General features: G+C 34.0%; 1 protein-coding gene across 6 annotated transcripts in view; it reads right to left on the bottom strand.

The window, feature by feature from the left end:
* LOC111502727 (putative tricarboxylate transport protein, mitochondrial) overlaps positions 1-21393 on the bottom strand; it is a 35874-nt gene that overhangs the window by 6993 nt on the left and 7488 nt on the right. For 5 of the 6 annotated variants that reach the window (XM_023156883.2, XM_023156882.2, XM_023156879.2 and 2 more), the window contains exons 2-6: positions 21229-21347; positions 12938-13145; positions 10913-11136; positions 6913-7077; positions 1679-3374 (exon numbers count right to left, since the gene is read on the bottom strand). In XM_023156883.2, coding sequence (XP_023012651.2) covers positions 3136-3374; positions 6913-7077; positions 10913-11136; positions 12938-13145; positions 21229-21340 — 948 coding nt within the window. In that variant the 5' untranslated portion in view covers positions 21341-21347 and the 3' untranslated portion in view covers positions 1679-3135. Of the gene's footprint in view, positions 1-1678; positions 3375-6912; positions 7078-10912; positions 11137-12937; positions 13146-21228; positions 21348-21393 lie in introns of those variants that run through there. The other variant, XM_023156885.2, reaches the window with a different exon arrangement.

Here is a 21393-nt window from a genome sequence, read left to right as displayed (position 1 = left end):
ATATATTTTCAAGTTTCCAATAAGATTAGTTAGTCATGTCTCCCGCTAAAAGAAATATGTGATCGATACAATATTTTATAAACTAGAACGAACCTCAATGTAACAGTAAGCCTCTCTTCAACGCTGATAGGTACTCTTCTTGTGCAATATTTCTGTAGCAAAGGTCGAACAACTGCCACAAGTTCATCTTTTATGACATTATGGACATTCGGTAATAGGTAAAAAACTTGTCTGCATATTCTCTGATTATTTGTATAAAACAGAAAACCTTTCTTTCTGGTTCCTCTTTTGGTGGTACGATTGCACGTCGTACCTCCTCGGGTAGCGTCTTCCAGCAAGAGCGTCTTTTGCTTTCAAAGCGCAAAAGAATACCACCATTTGATGGTGAAATATCGCAGCAGCAGCATACTTCATAGTAGTTGCTTTGTAGGCGCGAACGATACTAGAAGATGACAAGGGAATATTTCCCCTTCAGTCAGAAACCCGGACTACCAGGAAATCGCGAACACTGTTAGGTACTCACTGTAACGATTTTTATCCAGTAATTTCCGCTCGGAAACTGCGCTGGAAAATCCGCTCGGAAGTCGCAAAGTATAGCTAACACAAAAAGTTATACCAGGAATTATTTCAATGACGCTCAATAGATAATGGATGGTACCGCATGTCTATAAAACATCAACAAAGACATATGAATGTAGTTGTAGTCATTTCCTAATGATGGTAACTTGTTTAGCAGAATGCGCGTCGGGAGACCGCCAACGTACACAGACAGATAACTGAGTAAGAACTCCAAACGTAAACGATGATAAAAAAGTAATTGGTAAAAGGTAATTGGGTCCTGATCGATACGTCAGCCGAAACGTCGAACAGATGAAAACTACCGACACGTTTCAACCCGGACTACAGTACGCCAAATTGAATTTTCCACGCTTTTAATTATATATTCGTGAATGGCTTTAATGTAAAGCAATATATTTTGTGGAGTTGTAAGGTTGCAATCAGATTGGTAGGGTTGTTACAAAGATGACTTTTTGTTATCTGTCGAGCTTTTGGTAAATTAATTACCCTACCATTACCAACTTAACTAAAAAAACAATTTCAGAAATGATCCATATCAATACCGAACAACATTGCATGAACAAGAAAACAGATCTTAACAATTTGAGCCAAATCTATACGTTTTTACTTAAATACGATTTTTGTATTTAAGTAAAGATAGGAAAAAATCACCTAGTATTCAGAATTTTACCACACGACACTGTCAAAGTTTGACATATTCGAAAATTGTTACAGTTCTTATTCCTTCCACTTTCAGCAAATCAATACATTTCTCTGTATTTTAAGGAGAACGATGAAATATTTATTTCAAATTAGCATATTATTACGCAACTTCATGCGCGACATTTGTTGGGTTATATATTTATTTCATTATTCTAACTTCTACCAGAGTATGTGTTTGTGGAAATGACCCACTCGGCGGCGAGTAGGGCCTAGTATTCAGAAACCGATCTATCGGTAGTCATCCCAGCCAAAAAGAATTAATTTCAACTTCTCATATGTCAGGAATTATTTCCTCTGAATGTGTTATGTTGAAATTATGCAAAAGCAAGTCATAAATAATTCTCAAAACGGAACTTGGGTGCATATTTTTCCGAAATTCGTGAAATGAAACAAAATATAACAATCATATTTAATGTCAACTGAAAACAAACAGTGTTCATACAATAAATTTTCCATCAATTTCTAGTTTTAATAAATATAATTTCCAATCTCAGAGTAAAAATACATTAAATATTCAACAGAAAATATTCACAAAATGGTGTAAATTTCAAAAACATGAAAATTGAACATTTGAATAAAATATGTTTTAATGATAAAGCAAAATAACAATCACAGTGAATCACGAGGCAAGATGATACAGTAGAAAATATAGAAAAATATATATTCATAAATTTTAAACAAAGAACGACAGCTTAGTGCTATTTTGGAAATGAACATTGAAAAGGGCGTCAAGTGATAATCCAAATACCATCCATTATTAGCAACACAAACATGAGCATTAAATGGACTCCTATAAGCGAGGGTCTTTCAATTATCATTCCCTCATATGTATTCACTACTGGTCGAAAATAAGTACAGTGATACATAAGATTCCTTTGGAAAATATGAAAATTATTTTCCGTCTTACTCACATTTCTCACAAAAATTCATCACTTTCTATGACAACCATTCTCATATAAACTTTTTCGCTAAGAACTTACTCAGAACATCTCAATAAGAGTTCTGAAATTCAACAGAAAATTTTCCATAAATATCTTCAACCAAAAGAAACGTAGTAACGTTTTGAATTGACCAATAAATAGATCCATTAGATCTATGAATTCAAAACTGGCCTCTTTTAATGTAACAATAAAGACGATTTCAATCAGAGATATGTGAACTCCACCTTTCATATTGACTATATTCAATACCATGATGATTGTCCATATTTCTTCAATTCCAATGAAATCATTTATATATCGATAATATAATGGTATTATTATATTGGTTCACTGAATCGGGATTGAAAATTTGTATGGAATAAATTCAAAAGTGTCCTTGTTAGTCATTTCAACGTAGTTATGTCAAACAGACCAGTCCATTTAATGTCCAGTATATGTTCTTGAAAACTCCAGTCACAGTTCTTTGAAATTTCTCAGTCCAGTTATTATCTCTTCATTGTACAATGCATGTCCAAATTGAGTCCATCGGGGCTCAAAAATGGATTTCCATTGAATGTTCAAGTTGGTGGGCTATGGATATTCATAGGATATCTATTGGACGTCCCTTGTTCATCACTTTACGAATATCCTGTCCAGGGGATATCCGTAAAGTTCACTTTGGATATCCACTGGACATCCAATGGATGTCCAAGTATTCATTGGGATAATCTGACTAGACAATTCTGAAATAAAATATGGAATGCTATGTAACATGATTTCATAATGTCTAGCAAATACAATTTCATTTGGAAAATTTAAGATTCTTGAACCCAATTTACCCCTACTTTAAGTTTTTTCTTATTTCTAACAATCTACCAAAGTAAGAACATCATAATTCATATTTGTGCAATGTTTTTCAATAAAGAAAACATTATCACGGCCAAATTTTATTAAATACTTCCATGAAACTGTCATATATCATAAAAGTAATGGCTACATCTAAGCACACCCTGCTCAGTCTTGGCACAGTTCCTTTGTAAAATGCTAGAGGACCTTCATTCTTCCAAATTTTCAAGAAACAGTCCAGAGTACTTTTATACTTGGCAGCTTCAAGTCCCTGCATACGAGTCTTCACTACATCTATGGGGGTGTTACCAAATACCGAAGCAGCACCTGAAAAATATTATGTCATTGAAATATCTGAAATATGAGAGGGTGTTTGAAGATACCCTTGCGGTCAGTGACTCATAACCCATATCTATCTAAAGTTAGTTCTTGAAATGAAAGACAGGTAGTCTGGGCAAATTAGGCTTCTTCTCTTCTAACGTTTCATGTCACATATTCTCTCTGTGAAAATTGTCATAGTTTTCTGCAATTTTTCCCGAAAAAAAATTAGCACGGCAATGTCATGGGCTATGATGATTAGCCTCGTGTTGTGGGTAGGCTATGTAAACAACTTCGTCAGCCCCCTTAGGAAGCAGCAAGACCATTCGCATCTAATCAAAGTTGGGTTTGACAGCCAGGCACTTGACCGTTATGGCAATTTACTGCTAGTCATAAATTATCGATCAAAACAACCTTGAGTACATACGCTGTTATCAATATAAAAAATTGTACAGAAAATTTCAATTCTTTCTCATTTTGGGAGTTTCAAAAATAATGATGGTATCCTAATTGTAACGATTTAGTCGATGCCAACTAAAATGAGTCAGCGCAGAAACGTAAAATTGTCCTGTGTTAAAAGACTTCGTCGACTTAAGTCATATTTTGCATTGTCAGTAGGGCAACAGCCAGAAGTAAATAGTCTTGAGTCAAGCGTTGAGTTATAAGTTGAGTCGGGAATGACGATGCTAAAGTAAAAGATAAATATTTAGAAAAAAAAATTCAGATCAATGCTTTGGAAGATGTTCATCCTATCATAATAACGTTACGTTAGGAATGATTCAAGCTACGACAGTGACTTTTCTTCATCTTCTGAGTAAAAAAGTGAAAACATTTGAAATGTAATCTAGTAATTGAAATAAGCATACATTTTTTAGGATTCATCATAATTTGTATTGTTTTTGATGTTACTTTATTCTTACATTGTATTTTATTGTTTTGTGTAATTCTATTAGTGCAATTAATACAGGGAGTTTTATAAAAAAATATAACATTATGGTGTGACCACATAACAACACATGAATCTTAGTGGTGCCTAAAATTCATCATAGTAACTTTTTCCTGTATCTGTAGAGTGGGGAGGGTGAGTGTAAGCCCACAGTACTTAGGCCACATGTGACCCATTTTGTACATCCTCCCGAGGAGTTGTTCTCCTAGGTCATCGTGTAGGCCAAGACTCGCCGAACACACACTCTTTTATTGACGATAACTCCGGGCACTCGCACAGGACATGCCTGACAGTCTCATCTTCCTGTTCACACATCCTGCATAGAGGTGTGTCCACCAGCCGCATATTATGGAGGTGTTTCCTTAGTTGACAGTGACCAATCAGAAATCCTACTGTTAGGCGTAGATTTTTCCTGGTCATTGCCAAATATTTTTTCGACGCCAGCTTCCCAGGATCACCCAAGGTGATCCTGGCAAGATTACATCCTTTGGTTTCGTTCCATCTCTTTAAGGATTGAGCATGGGTGTAACACTTGACTAGTTCTGCAATTGTCGAAGTCATCAGGCCGTAGGTACCACTGGGTCCTATAATTCTTAGTCCACCGCTTCCTTGGCTGAAAAGGCGGCAATGCGATTACCTTTACTCCTGTCGTGCCCTTTAGCCCACCTCAGGATAATGTTATTAAGTACCGAGGCTTTGGCTAAATCTTGGTGACACTCTAGTACTAGCCCTGAGGTTATACGTTGTCTGTTCAAGGCTAATAGGGCTTGTCTGCTTTCACTGCAGATTGTTATGTTTTTGCCAGAAATTCCTTTCTTGGTTAATTCTTTTGTGGCGATTGAGATACCAGCCAGTTCTGTTTGGACCACGCTGGTATTTCTTCCCATTCCCCACTCAATTCTTAGGCTTAGTGATCTGGAATACACTCCACACCCTGAGCCTTTTTCCTGTAATTGTTAAAATAACGGAGATTTCCAATTTCGTCAGAGATTTCGGACACCCTGTCGATCTGTCAGTGATCAATTCATTGACGCACAATAGACTTATAAAAATAACACCACTATATTATTTGTTTATTTTATATAGATTATAAATTGTTATTTTTGTCGTGATAACTGTCGTTGCCACTATACTATTGACATCAGTTTGTGTGACCAATAGCTGTCTTCTGGGGCAGGTACAATTTGGTTTTGAATGCCCATCAAAATCTCATATCAATAAAATAACACAGTCTACCGGAAAAAAACGTTGAAAAACAGGCAATCATTAATCGTGTATAAATGCATTTGATATGATCAGTGTTAAGATGTCAATATTTTCTACATCATTTTGTTTAGTATTGTGAATTTCAAAAGCAAGTTTCCAAACATTGTCACTATAACTTGCATGAAAATAGGATTTTGAAAAATTTCATAATCAAAAACTGGAGTTAAAATCTTAAAAATATTGTCAAGGACGTCAATGTCTCTGCAGAAGAGTTGGCATTACATCCTATAAGGTCATTTTCAAACAATTACAATGAACTGAAGATAAACCATAATGTTAGCCCTCATATATTTACTCTAGGTAAAAATAGAGGTCCTTAACTTAATTGAGTACTTGCAATTTGTTTACCTGTGACAATGTGGAAACACTAATTTGAAAATGTCGAACATTTCATGTTCAGCATATCATTTTGATAAATTTCGACCACACTCTCCCACATAAACACTATTACACTTCGGATACTTATGGAGTTTATAAGCTTAAGTGATGATTCGACATTTTCAAACCATTCCTTGGAATGCAACCACAATTTCCCGAATCTAAACGACACGGAAATTTTGCACTATGCAAGCAAGGGTTGAAAACTCGATTATTTGGAATCGAAAAGCATAAACATTGCTGATGTAATCTGGTAAATGATCAAATCGATCTAGTTTACTAACCTGTTTTCAAATGAGCCTATCCACATTTTCGCAGGTAAAATTTCTGGTACTAAATTAAGTTAAGGACCTCTATTATTATCAACAGTAGTTAAGGGCTGACATGATTTATTTTCAGTTTATTGTAAGTGTTTGAAAATGTCCTTATAGGACGAAACTGCAGTAACATTAATTTACAAATAAAAGTGGTAAAAAAACATAGAAAGTTTTATTTCTCATTTTTAAATTAAAATGAGCAGCTTACGGTATTCATGAAAAATAACCCTTAACAATTTTCTAATTGTCCATTCAACATACTCGTATTTCCGTGAATCTTTCTAAAAGCTCTGGTCTGCCAGTTTAAATTATATTCCTCGCTTTGAGGAAACTGGCGATCACTCAGTAATTTTCTTACAAGTTTATTTAGTTTAACGTGAATATTTACTTTTCCGAATTCTTTATTGGATAAAAAATAATCCGAAAGTTGTCCATCAACATATAAACCTAGAATTTTAGTTAACTAGATCACCATTACATAATATTAATCAGAGAAACTCATCTGAATAACTTTGAACAGAGAAGCCTCACTGTCAATCTTCTGAAACTAATTCATTCAACAATTATTCATAATCTTCGAATTCACGTATATTGAAATGAAATTAAATTATTTTTACTTGATACAACTAGACTTCCTTACCTGCAACAGCACCAAATGCTCCAACGAATAATTTAGGAACCTTCTTGTCCCTATCACCACCTTTGTACATGTCTTTGAGGGATTCCATGACGAAAAATCTAATGGCTTGATTGGAACCTTGTTTCATTATCGTTGCCGTTAAACCTTTATATACCCCTCCAAGTCCTGAAAAATGGCATATTTAAAAAATGTGTAGATAAGAAAATGTGTAGATTGCCCAATTAGTTAATTTAAAGTATTACAGTTTACTCAAAATATGGTACCACCTCCTTTTATCGTACAAAGTCACCTTAAAACAATGTTGATTAGAAGTTTTTCACTTCTAGTAACTATGGAACGCCGTTTTACTTTTTATTGTCACAAATATTCATTCCTCAATTTATTCAACTAACAATTTATTTGTTTGAATTTAATTGACTCATGCATTTGTTCGACACATTAAAAACGATTATTCGCAAAATTTGTTCTATTTTAAATGACACTTGATTTAAAATGCTACATGAATAAAATTGTTATTTGAATAAAAAAGAGTAATGAAATAACTTGAAGCTTTGATTGATTCTAAAGAAAAATATTGTTTCAGAGTATTGGAAAATGGAACGCCAATTTATTATATATTATGCTGAAAAATAATCTATATACATATAGTTCAACTCAGCAATAAACCAACATTTTAATTCAACAATCAATGGAATGTATAATTCGAGTAAATTCAACAAACGTTTCAATTCCGCATATAATTTTGACCTTTCAATAAAATGTTAGTTATTTATATGACTGTTGAATTACAATGAAACTTTAAATTTACTTTCTAAAAGTAAGTTTGGGAATAAAATTTCAATGAATATATTTGAATGACTGTCAAAGTTTTTCCATGAAACATTGTTGGTAATAAAAATAGACTTTCGTTTGTCTGAAAATATAGCAAATTAACTTTCCATACTAAATATTTTTCTATGAATAATAAAGATTGTTATATTTCAATTTTATTGAAAGTGTTCAATATTTGCAACATTCACTTTAATGCATTCAATTTAAAATTTGGTTACAACTTTTGTGCAAAACATTCTCAAGCAAGTATCATTTTATTTCATCAGTCTTTTTAAAAAGCTAATTTCTGCCAAAAAATTAAATTTTTTGATGATTTAAAAAGTTTGTTGTATTTGAAAGATACATTTAAAACGATTGTTGATAATTTTAATTCGGCGCTGGTATCGAGCGGATTTATCAAGAACTTCAGTTGTTACATATGGCAACATGCTAGTTCATTTATAGTACGACAACACGCCGTTCAACCGTGGCGCCGAATAAAAATTATCAACAACCAACGCCATACATATATACAGTTGAGTAGTTCCATAAAAATACGCCCGACGACAGCGCCAAATAAAAATTATCAACAATCAATTTAATTCATGTATAACTGAAATTCGACAAACAAAATAATTCAGCTCATTTCAAATGAATATTAATAAAAAGCAAAACGGCGTACCACGCCGTTTTACTTTTTATTATTATTCCTTTGGAAGGAATTGAATTAATTTGTTTGTTGCATTTCAGTGATACATGAATTAAATTGTTTGTTGATCATTCTTATTCGGCGCTGCGGTCGAACGGATTTTGGTCACACTAGTTCCTCTTACAGTTTTCTTGGTTGGTGTCTGTAAAATGTCATCAAGTTTTCGTTAATGTTACTATTCTGTGGTTAGTATATCTTGTTTGATTGTATAGATGGCAAATGTTATGCGACTTTTGAGAAACACATTGTAGACTGTGTCTAACGTAAGATGTCTAGACGTCATAGTTAACGTAAGCACAGCTTATAGTTATAGTCTAATACGCTTAATACTGACACTGACACCAAGAAATAGGTTACCCAACTGAACAGAAATTGATGGTTCAGGTTGTTCATAATGAAAACATTACAATATTATATTTATCATGAGTGGTTTTAATGTGAAGCGTAGGATTCGTCAAACTATACTAGAGGCAAATAGGTTTTTGGAAGAAGGAAACATATACAATGCAATACAATGCGCTGACGTCGGGCATATTTTTGCGGAACTACATAACTGCATATAATATGTATGTCATTGGTCATAGTACGGTAATAATCCGTTCGACTGCAGCGCCGAATAAAAATTATCAACAAACAATTTAAAATTTAATTCATGTATCACTGAAATTCAACAAACAAAATAATTCAGATCATTTCAAAGAAATATTAAAAAAAGTAAAACGGCGTGACACGCCGTTTTACTTTCTATTGGTATTTTGTAAAAATGAATTGTTTTGATTGTTGCTTTTAGGTGATACATGAATTAAATTGATTGTTGATAATTTTTATTCGGCGCTGCGGTCGGACGGAATATTGTGTTACTATCACTAAACTATCATGTTGCCAGATTTAAAAATTCAGCTTCTGCAAGAATCCGTTCGACGCTAGCGCCGAATTAAAATTATCAACAATCGTTTTAATTCATGTAACTATAATTATCAACAAACCATTTTATTCATGTTTCACAGAAATTGTAGTAAATTATTCGATAGTTACAAAAAAGTATATATGACAAACATTTACTTCCAAAAATTTCAAACAATGAATCTATATTATAACTGTTCGCAACTTTTCATCAAACAAATTAATTTATGTAACATTTTAAATCAAGTGTCATTTAAAATAGAACAAATTTTGGGAACAATCGTTTTTAATGTGTCGAACAAATGCATGAATCAATTAAATTCAAACAAATACATTGTTAGTTGAATACATTGAGGAATGAATATTTGTGACAATAAAAAGTAAAATGGCGTTCCATAAGTAACTTTACCAGAAGTTTATCAAGACAAAGATTTGAAATCTCAAGTCTTTTTTTTCATTAATCAACGTATTCAAAAAACACTTTATCTTTTCTGTCAACACAATTTTAAATCAAGAGCAGATTATGCTCCTTATAAATATTTAAAAATTGGTATGAATGAATTACTTTTGCGATGAAACCATGACTAGCTGAGTTATATATGAGCATCAACTGAGTTATAACTGTCTCCTGCTTATACCATTTCCGTTGACGAAACGAGTGCAGAAACAAAAAAAATTAAAAGTTCATGTTCAGACCAAAAAATTTTGAGCCAAATCTAGGAAATCGTTACCTTGACACTCATCTAACTCCTCAATAAGGGAATTTTTTGGCTCCCTTCTTCAAAATAGTTACAATTTTGGGGTAACAATATTTTCGAAAATGTGTTCATCAAAATGAAAGACATTTCAATATCATCTTCTGTTTTGATTCATTAATCCTAATAACTTTATTTCTGAAAGATTCGGCCCTTACTTGATGAAGATCCATAATAATTTCATAAACTACACCTTACGATTTGATCTTCACAAACTGTATTTTCAAAAAAATATCACAACATGTTTCGTTATCACAATAGCTTTTTCGTAGTGAATGACATACTGCAAGGCATTCAGTAAAATGTTTGAATTTTCAAGTTCATTAATTTCCATTGCTTCCAAATTATTAAGCTTTAAACCTTTATTTTCTATGAGTAAAATTTAAAAATCTCCGTTAAAGATATGATTTTCTTCTTAAAGATGAGTTGAATATGTTGAACTTGTTTTCTTATTTACATAGCTCATATGATATTCTTGAATGCGATTCCTGAATGTTCTGTCAGTTTGACCAATACCTTAGGACAAGTTCCACAATTTAATTCACATACTCCTGATTTCTCGAATTTGGATGTTTTGTCTTTATTATTTTAAACTTACCAACATGTCGTGATATATTTTTTGAAAATAAAGTTTATGGAGATCATTTAGTGAGGAGTATAGTTTATGAAAACCTAATAACCACCGGAACTAATGTAGGGATATCATAGAGTCAGAAAAAAATAGTTGGTCATGTACAGACCGATGATGATGACAACTTTTAAGTTTTGAATTACCATTGAACAGATAATGGGTTTTCGAAGTTTTATTTCCAAGTGTACTCACCTTGTTCTTTGACTATAATGCCAACGCCATGGAAAAATCCCTTGAACCTAGGATTAGCACTTCTTTGGTCATTTATGAATTTTACTTTAACAGTTTCCATTGGGGTTACTGCAAAAATAGCTTCCATTACTCCTGCTCCCAATCCGCACAATAACCTTCCAGGCACACTCAGGGTGCCATCAGGCTGTACCATACGGTTTTTGAACGCTTCAAATGACCCAAACCTATAAAACATGCATGACTATATTTCACTCTTCAACAAATTTGAAACATGTTCGTTCTAGAACAGGTGTTACTGCCATCACTTGCAACGTAGAGAACTGATTCATTTCCTCATAAATAAACAACATCGGGAATGGGAATCAATGCTAAGAATAAACAATATCTGTTTAAAAAAATCTGTTTGAAATCTGTTTTTCCATTAATCAGCTGTCGCCCCCATACGCCCATGAATAGCTTTTTTCAAAAAAATTCAACAGGCTGACCCTTTTCCCGAAAACCTAATACTTATACTAATATTATAAACCAAAGGACCACCCCCACTCTGTGAGGTGAGTAATTATCAATTCCACAAGGTTGTCGTTCCCCAAAGGCAAATTCTTAAAGAGATGTAGTTTGATTCGATGCGAATGGAAGGTATAGTTTGCCCGTACTACTGATTTGAATCACTTCTAAAATTAACTGTGAGGTGAAAGGCTGATTTGAACCATCCACTTGTGTTACTGGGAAAATTGGTTGGAATTTTGACTAACGACATAAACATAAAGATCCAGCAATTTTCCGGGTTATAAAGATCTGGGTTATAATGATCTAGATCTGTCCTCTCTAGTTAGTTTATTCTCAACTTGTTTCTTACATCATCAAACATAAAATGATTTTCGGAGTTGAGATTTTTGCATCATTGTTGCATCAGCTGCTCTTTTACGATTCTGAAGGCGCATTCAAAAATATGTTTTTAGAATCCATCATCCAGGGTTCGAAGAGAAATGGACAAGAAAAGCTGCAGGAGAACAGTAAGGGTTATATTTCTGGAATAGGGGTTGCGCTCATCTAGCAGGCTCTGAATATTCCTTTAAGATGTACCAACGATGAAAGGGTGAACCTAAACTCATTCTAATAGACCATAGTAACATTAACCTCGAGAACCAAGATAAAGAGGCTAAGACCTCTAAAATTCGAAATGAAAATATACATTTCACGGGAAATGATATCAAATCCCAGTTGGATCTCGAACCAACATCTTCAATGAATAAAAGACAGATAGCCCTGATGCTGATCAGATGCATTTATGGAAAGACATGAGGGTGAAATCAGACATGATGGTGGCTAAGGATACTTCCATTCGAATCTGGAATAATTTTATTAGTTTTAGAATTATGTTTTTCTCAAGTTTCTTATAATTCATAACTTGATTTTTTTGCACTACTTTGTTCTCTTATTTCGGTATTTATTCAGTACTAGCAATACATTATTTAAATAACAGAACCTTGTTGACCCATGGTTTTTATTCATGAAGGGCGTTATTTTATCGGTTTAGCCTTTAAATATTTGGCACGTATACATATTTTAGGTTCAAAATATGTGATCGCACTTTGTAATAATATTAAAAATAATATTTGGATCACTTCAAATACATTCTCATGAAGAAAGACTAGGCCAATATTAAAGAGAACAAAATATAGGCTGGTAGCCTGTAGTTGAACCGGAAATAAAAACGTTTCATCCACTACAACGGCATACATCTCCAGTGGTATGTGCGTTGACTGCGAGAACGAAAATATTATATCTCGAAGTCTCAGCAACGACTGACGTATTCACTCGTATTTCAGAGGGTGAAGGAGGCGACGGTGGGATGGTGATATGGGAGATGCTTAATATAGTGTAATAACTATAATGGTGTTTTCCAGAAAAGTAATTTTTTTCTATTATTTATCTTATGAAAATTATATAGATCAATGAATTTGCTGTTCATATCCAACAGATATATTAGGAAATCTTCTATGTGTAGCAATGTAATCTATTTACCTCACTGCACTCTTTGGTATAGACCCATACAGAAGTACACTGAGACCCCTGTAAAGACCAAAAAATCCATGACTCTTCACAGTTTTTTTCACGCAATCGGCTATCCCGCTGTATTGCTTTTTGCCACCTTTTTCGTCCAACTGGAGCTGTGTTTTGACGTATTCTGTAGGATAGGTTATACAAATTTCGATTCCTCCAGTAATACCACCTGAAAATTGACTATGTAATTATGATGATACATTTTTATTTTTTCAGAGGGTATATAATTAGTATTTTTCTATAGTCCTTTGAGTTTCATAATGACATTTCAGACTTACCAGCTTTTGGACGCTAGAGTCCAAATAGTTACAAAAAATTGAGTGTAATGTAATGTAATGCATATTTATTATAAAGTAAAACCAAAAGATTTTTTCTATTAAAAGACTGATATAAAAATTTTACTTGGGGGTTTTTTGCTTTGCATTAGACCAACCGAAACATCACAATCATTCGTAACGTGAAAAGAATAATTTTTCTACAAAAACACCTAAAAACTAGTACCAAAGAACAAGTGTTCGAAAAAGTTTAAAATACGAGTGTTACAATGATAAGTTATTGTAAGATTTAGGAGTATAAACTTTCATTGCCGAAAAAACTTCACGTTAGTAAATTTCTTCGAGAAGTTGACGAGTTCCGTATTGTTAGGGTTAACATCGATTTTATTACGCTCGAAGTACGGCACGACCATCGTCCATAGGCACGACCAACCTGTCAGATGTAACCAGTAATTTCTCTTTGATGTTTCTATTCACCAAGGAGTTATCATCTAGGAAAATTCTTTACGAGTTCAGCTTTTGATAATGGATAAAAAGCTATAGCAATCATAACTGATAAAAATTTCAAAGATAGTTTCCAACAATTGGTATTGGTGTGTTCAAATTATTATTACTGTTATAATTTAAAATCAAGTCCAGTTTCATGTCGGTCTGTTAATTGAAAAAAAATTCATATGTTACCGACTATAATGGGGTTACTGTAACAATGTTAGTGTGCTACCAAATTTTCCGCTTTATTTTAGGTAAAAGACAGGGTTCTAACAGTTTCTTTATTGCAATTTTTTTTGCACCAAAATCTATAATTTTTTAACGAAACTCAATCTCCACGTCGTTCATTTTGGGTCAAATTGGAGATATAACGTAATTTCTATTTGATTTCTCTATTTACTAGGGAGTTATCATCTAGGAAAATTCATTTTTTGAGAATGGATTAAAACTTATAACTATCATAACTGATAGAAATTTCAAAGATTGTTTCCAAAAATTACTCAGTAAACCGAAGATGTTACCAATGTAAATATGAAAATATAAAGGAAATCAAGTTTCCTGACCAGAGAGTCGGATGTATACGATTATAATACCAGAAATGCCAATGCGGTCAGATCAAATCTTTCTCGATTGTGGAATGCCAAACTATGTAGTCGTCTCGACAAAATTATTTACAGTAATTTTCGTGCAGAATTTAAAGTTTTCTTTCTAAGAGAAAATTATAAAAAACATCCGAAAATATATTTTGAGCCATTGCTTTTACTTTTTCAATGAATACTGAAGGTGAAGATGCAGTTTTGGTGTTTGGGAAGCAGTGCTTGAATTGGATTTATTCTACGTTAGAGGTTCCAATTCCACATTTCATATTACACCAACTCTGCCAATATTACTTGATGAAAATGAACACTATCTATGATAATAATCCAACAATTTTCACACTATGAACTTTACTCAAAACGCGTTTCACTCTACGGTAACTTCTCCAGTTCAATTGAAGATTCTTTACAGGGTGTCCCATATAAAACTCCACGGGAAAATGAAATAGAATATCCATATTTCGTGAAATCGGATGACTTTTAACTCAAAGAGTCCTCTTACTTACGTAGAGATCCAGTACTACGCGTCATCCGTTAGGGTGTCGCGACACCGTCGCCATTTTTTTTTTAATAGTAACCCAGATTTTTCAATTTTCTTTTGGATTTTGCTTCGTATTCTGAATTCACCCATACAGCACACTTATAGTTTCCCTTGAATACTGATGGAAGAAGGCAATTTTATTGCATATTATAATATAAAAAGGGCCATGAATAAGTCAAAAAAATGCGATAACGTAATCACATAGTTCTACGAGACAAGTAGCAATGGATACAAAATACCACGTATTTTATCAAAAAACAAATTCCATCAATACAAATTACATCAGCTTGAAAGACTACATCCGGGTAATAGTCTTTATGTTTAATTTTTAATAACTATAATATATTTCCATACTTATGAGATACTGATAGAAGATTGAACTACATTGCATGGTCCACCGTATTCATGATGATGATCAATTTCTAAACAAAATATTATAGAGTGATGATAGCCGTTTCCATAACAACGGTATAATAAACAAACATAATTGTCACTATTGGTCTAACATGAACCCTCATTGGATGCAAGAAACGAGATTTCAGACTGTTTGGTGCGGAATCATTGATGGTTATTCAATAGGACCTGCTTTTTTCGAAGGAATTCTCAAAGAGGAGAGGTACTTGGTTTTCCTATAACATGTGTTGCCAATTCTCTAGGAGAATTCACCAATACAAACTCGACTAAATATGTGGTTTCAACAAGATGGGGAACCTCCGCATGATAATAGAATAGTTACTCAATATTTGGATGAGACATGGATTGGAAATGAGGGTCCAATACCATAGCCAGCTCGAAATCCAGATATTACTCCACTAGATTTCTTTTTGTGGGTATACATTAAAGACTTAGTTTATATGCAACGTCCACAAAATGTAGATGATTTAAAAAATTGTATCAGAAATATTTGTGCTTCTATATCGCAAGAGACGCTTTCAGCCGTCACGAATCGAGAATTACTAAACAGATGCAATAGGTCTATAGGAAGTAGTTCGAACACTTACTAAAATTATTCATTTTATCACTAATTGTTTTCGTTACTAAAATGTTGGTCGAGTTGTGGTCAAAGTAAAATGTTTTTTGGTAATTTGAAACATTTATTTCAGTTTGTATTGTCTGTTATTTTACAGAAACATACAACTAGATGAAACTGAACAGGCAATGTAATAATTATAACTGATGGATTGATTTTATTAAATTCGTATTATTCGCATGGCCCCATTTATAATATGCAATAATTTTTTTTTTAATTAACACGCTTTTATTAGCTTCACCTGTATGTATGTATGTATGTTTGTTTGTTTGTAACTCTCAAGCTCGGGATCTATATTTGACAGAATTATCGACAGTATTGCTTGATCTATTCGCGGGCAGATGGCGCTGTACGTAACCTCATTGATATAATTTGAACTCACTTTACATATATTTCTTCATTTGAAAAAAGTATTGTTTTATTAACCTCCTAAATATACAGCTGATTGATCCCAAAGTTTAGATAAAATAATTATAGTTTAAAAAGACTAAAAAACACGCTTTTATAGCATACGAAACTAAAAATTGAAAAATAAATATAGTTCAAAAAACTAAAAAACACGTTTTTAAAGAACATCGAACTAAAAAGTTAAAAATATTTTTTTAATAAGCTTGAAACAATAACGAACGAAAAATACTAGTATTATTGTGGAAAAACCGTGGGCGCTTTGTGTCATATTTTTTGTATATCAAGCGCCCGTCGCTTCTTTCACAATAATACTAGTATTTTTCGTTCGTTATTGTTTCAAGTTTGTTTAAAAAATATCTTCATCTTTTTAGTTCGATGTTCTTTAAAAGCGTGTTTTTTAGTTTTTTTATATTTATTCATCAGTATTCTAGGAAAATTACAAGTGTGCAATATAGCTGAATTCAAATTTTGATGCAGGATCCAAAAACAAATTAAAACATCTGGGTTATCATTTGAAAAATTGGCGTCGGTGTAGCGACGCCCCAACGGATGACGTCTAGTGCTGGATCTCTACGTGAAACCATCTGCTTTCACGAAATATGGATACTCTCTTTCATTTTCCATATATTTGCCCGCGGAGTTTTATATAGGACACCCTGTATTCTGTGTAACGAAACATGTTATGAGCATAAGGAAAAGTAAACTAAAATGATTGTAGTCTTCTGATCGTCTTGTGTAGTCTTGAATAATACTGGAGTCTATGTGCAAGTATCACAAGTTGTTCATTTGTGGTGGGTAATACACTGAACAAATGATCCTATTTGCTCTTTAGGTCGTGATATTTCCAAAACTTTAAAAATATGTCATTTTGATGGAACTGTTACCAAAACTATTCCTCTTTGAGTGTCAACTTGCACACTATTGAGAGTAATCACGTTTTCAAACATATCATTGAAACCTAAATAACTCCACACAGTATTTAGTTCTACTTCTTTTCTTCGATTAAGTCATTCTAAAGATCTCAGAGTATATATTTTATCGCAAACCAGATTGTGCATAATGAAACAATGATAATGAAGCTGTTATCTTAAAAATGACATTAAATTGAATGTGTCGAGTATATAAAATGACCTTCAGTGTATTTTGAAAGATAACGATATAATTGTTGGATACTTGATGGAAATCTATAATATATTTATATTATATGTACTGAGTCCGTATGAACATGCCTGAAGAAGTTATCGTATAGTGAAACACATATTGCGGTTTTGTAACATGTCTTGATTAGTAAATTATTGGTACTGCTTAATAATTATGTCAATACCCTAAGGGGTATTGTACATGTAATATTTCTAGCGAAATCCAGAATTATGAGAGTGCTCCAATTTTGGAAAATATTAATATCACTTAATATGAAATCGGTACACTGATAACACTGCAGAACAAAATGGAACTTTTTTTTGTGGCATGAAATTTTTCACCTGTTGTTCACGAATTTAGGCTCGATTATTTTAAATCTACTCTCAGATATTTTCTAGCAGCTTTGTTTTAGGAGAGGGGACACCTAATGCATCATAATGTACAAGATAGAAATCGTAATACACAGAAATTTACTCCATTATAACGTCAAACGATAGAAATCGCAATTGATCATATAGTACAAGATAGAAACGTACAGGTACTCCATTAAAATGTACTCTCTATTTGACTGTTGATATCGCTATCGTCAACGTCTTACTAGTTTCTGTTTCAATTTTTTGCAATGGCTTCGTCTAGATGGACATGTGTAAACAATCCAAATAGATTTTGTCACATTTGTGGCAAATATACATTCAAAAATTTTTCTTTAAATGTTCTGGATACCCTGATTAATCACCTCAATAATAATGGATTCTACACAATGGCATATGCAGATGACATAGTTATCTTGCAGACCGGCATATTTGTGAACACACTGTGCGATACAGCGCAGGATGGGCTCAAATTAATAGAAACATAGTGTAAGGAACACTCACTGTCGATCAATCCCAAGAAGACTGAGATGGTGCTTTTCACCAGGTTTATCGGGCTTAAAACCCCCCGAAATCTTCAAAAGCAAACTAAACTTCTCTGAAGAGGTGAAATACCTTGGTACTATCCTCGACAGGAAGCTAACATGGAACTCTCACCTACAGAGTAGAACAAAAAGAGCATATGTGGCTTATGAGCAATATCGGAGGATAGTGGGACGCGCATGGGGTCTTTCACCCGTGTGGTCACCTGGATCTACACTGGAATAATAAGACCTATGTAACGTACGGAGCCATTGCATGGAGACCGAAAGTTCCACATGCAACAATCATCCAAAAATTATATCAAATACAGAGCTGGCTTGTTTAAACATCACAGGAGCCATGAGAACAACACCAACCGCGGCAATGGAATTAATGACGGGTCTGACCCCTCCGGACCTGTACGTTAAAGAGGTTGCATTAATGGGCATGTTACGATTGCGCACGGCTGGTGTAAACCTTGAAGTAGGAATGGGTCAATTGAGGCTGAGCCTATGGCGAGAAGCGCTTACTGCGCAACCTCTGCTGCAGAATACCAGTGAAGCAATTGAACCCAGATTTGTGTTTGATAAATCCTACAAAATAGAAATAAAACAGAACACAGAATCAGATGCTACAAATGCAATACGCATATATACAGAAGGCTCAAAAACCAAAGAAGGGTTAAGTGGGGAAGGGGAAAAAATACCAGCGTGAAAACAGAACTGGCTGGTATCTCAATCGCCACAAAAGAAATAACCAGGAAAGGAACTTCTGGCAAAAACATAACAATCTGCACTGACAGCAGACAAGCCAAGGAAGTGGCAGGACTAAAAATTTTAGGACCCAGTGGCACCTACGGCCTGATGACTTCGACAATTGCGAAACTAGCCAAATGTTTCACCCATGCTCAATCCCTAAAGAGATGGGATGGAATCAAAGGATGCAATCTTGCCAGGATCACCCTGGGCGAACCTGGGAAGCTGGCGCCGAAGAAATATCTGGCGATGACCATGGAAAATCTACGCTTAACAGTAGGATTTCTGACTGGCCACTGTCAACTGAGCAAACACCTCCATAATATGGGGCTAATGGACACACCTCTATGCAAGATGTGTGCACAGGAAGATGAGACTGTCAGGCATGTCCTATGCGAGTGCCCTGAGTTATCGTCAATAAGAGAGTGTGTTCGGCGAGTCTTGGCCTACACCTGCCGATATAAAGGACAGGATGGACGATGACCTAGGAGGACAACTCTTCGGAAGGATGTACAATGGGTCACATGTGGCCTAAGTGCTATGGGCTTGCACTCACCCTCCCTACTTTACAGATACAGATTCTCTTTAAATGTGTCGGATTTCGTGAAAAATGCCTACATGGAGTACTTTCAACGGGCATCGGAAGCAAATAACAAGCCCTGGGTATCGAATATAGTGTGGAAAATGTGTGTGGAGTATTTACGACAATGGAAAAATAACAAGAGGGATCCCTTGAACCCCATTAGTCCTATGATTTGGCGGGAACTGTCGATCCACCAATACGACTGTTTTCTCTGCGTCGTAAACATAATAGGAATTAACCGCCAAAATAATTCCAAGTGGGTTTATCCTACTGTGCCGTCAGTTATTAGATCTGCTTGCGTTCAAGTGATACATTAGAACCCCAACCAAGTACATCTCAGGTACGTCCGCACGAAATGGTTCAACGAACAATACCAAGACCATTCAACCAAGAGGATCTAAATGATCTCGGATTGTCTAGTCTAAAGATTCATCAGAACTTCTCGACTGAAAGAAAGAAATTTGGTCACCAAAGAAACAAATGTCTCATTTTACCCTACCAGGGAAAAGAAATTACTTCCTTTGTTTTTTAAGAAGGACGATTTTGTTTTTTGCAATAATACTTCGGGATTAGTGGCCCCTCTAGTGCCTCTGGAACGTATAATATTACCTACTTTACACATCAAACTAGGATTGATGAAACAGTACGTAAAGGCTCTAAACAAAGTGGGGGAATGTTTTCAGTATATACCGGGTGTCCCACATTTTATGTGACAGGCAATATCTGGTTTGTTGAAGGAGATACACAAAAATGTTTCATACAAAAGTTTTAGAAGTTCATGAGAGCTATATTTTGATATAATTTTTAAATATACAGGGTGTTTGGTGTAGGTGCTACAGACCAAAATTCCATTTTTTAAAATAGAACGCCCTGTATATCATTACATATTCAGATGCTACGTTAAATTCTGATATCATTTCATGTTTGGTTTTTGAAATTCGGTTACGGCGAAATTGCAACAGACTGATGTCGGAGAGCATCTTGTATTACATCGAATGTTTCAGTTGTCAATCAACAACATTGACATAATTTCATATTTCAAAACTCCTTTGACATCTGTCGAAGAAGTTAAGAAATAAATAATCAAAAGGAATAACTGCAAATCTTAGAATTTTTTGTGTCCATTTCTGAAGACGGAGGCAGATTTTAGTAAAGATAAGTATTGTATTATTTCTTAGCAATTTTTGATAGGCAAAAATGTTAAATGTGACAAGTTACTGATAAATAGAACACTTTTCTTTGCGAAAAACACTTTTATTTTACGTAGTAACTTATCGGGGTAAACTAAAAAGTTTGCCCTTTCTACACTTGATAATGGATACAATTTGAAATCATCGTTTGTTAATGTCTTCTTGAATAATATCAGAAAAAATTTGAAATGAAATTGTCAAATTTCGGCTATTTTCGAATACCACCGGATCTAATAGAAATTTTCTACATATCAAAAAATTTAATATTTTATGTATATCTCTGAATACACCTTTTTATGACAAAAAAAACGACTTTTTCATTGAAAATTGAAGCTGAAAATTGTATTGGTACCTGCAATAATTCCTTTAACGCCTGTATTCCCAGCTGCTGGTGCTGCAGCGCCATTTTCTTTCATCCACGGCCTCTTGAAGGGATAAACGAAGTTAGAGTTTGGAGGATTCATATTTGTCCTAGAATAAACCAAAGAACACCAATTTTATATAAAAAAGGAAATGT

This window comes from Leptinotarsa decemlineata, unplaced genomic scaffold (assembly GCF_025532065.1).
Source record: "Leptinotarsa decemlineata unplaced genomic scaffold, Ldec_3_MD MMD2_tig00026354_RagTag_RagTag, whole genome shotgun sequence".
Lineage (NCBI taxonomy): Eukaryota > Metazoa > Arthropoda > Insecta > Coleoptera > Chrysomelidae > Leptinotarsa > Leptinotarsa decemlineata.
Note: the sequence above shows the minus strand (reverse complement) of the source record. Positions and strands in the feature narration are given on the sequence as shown.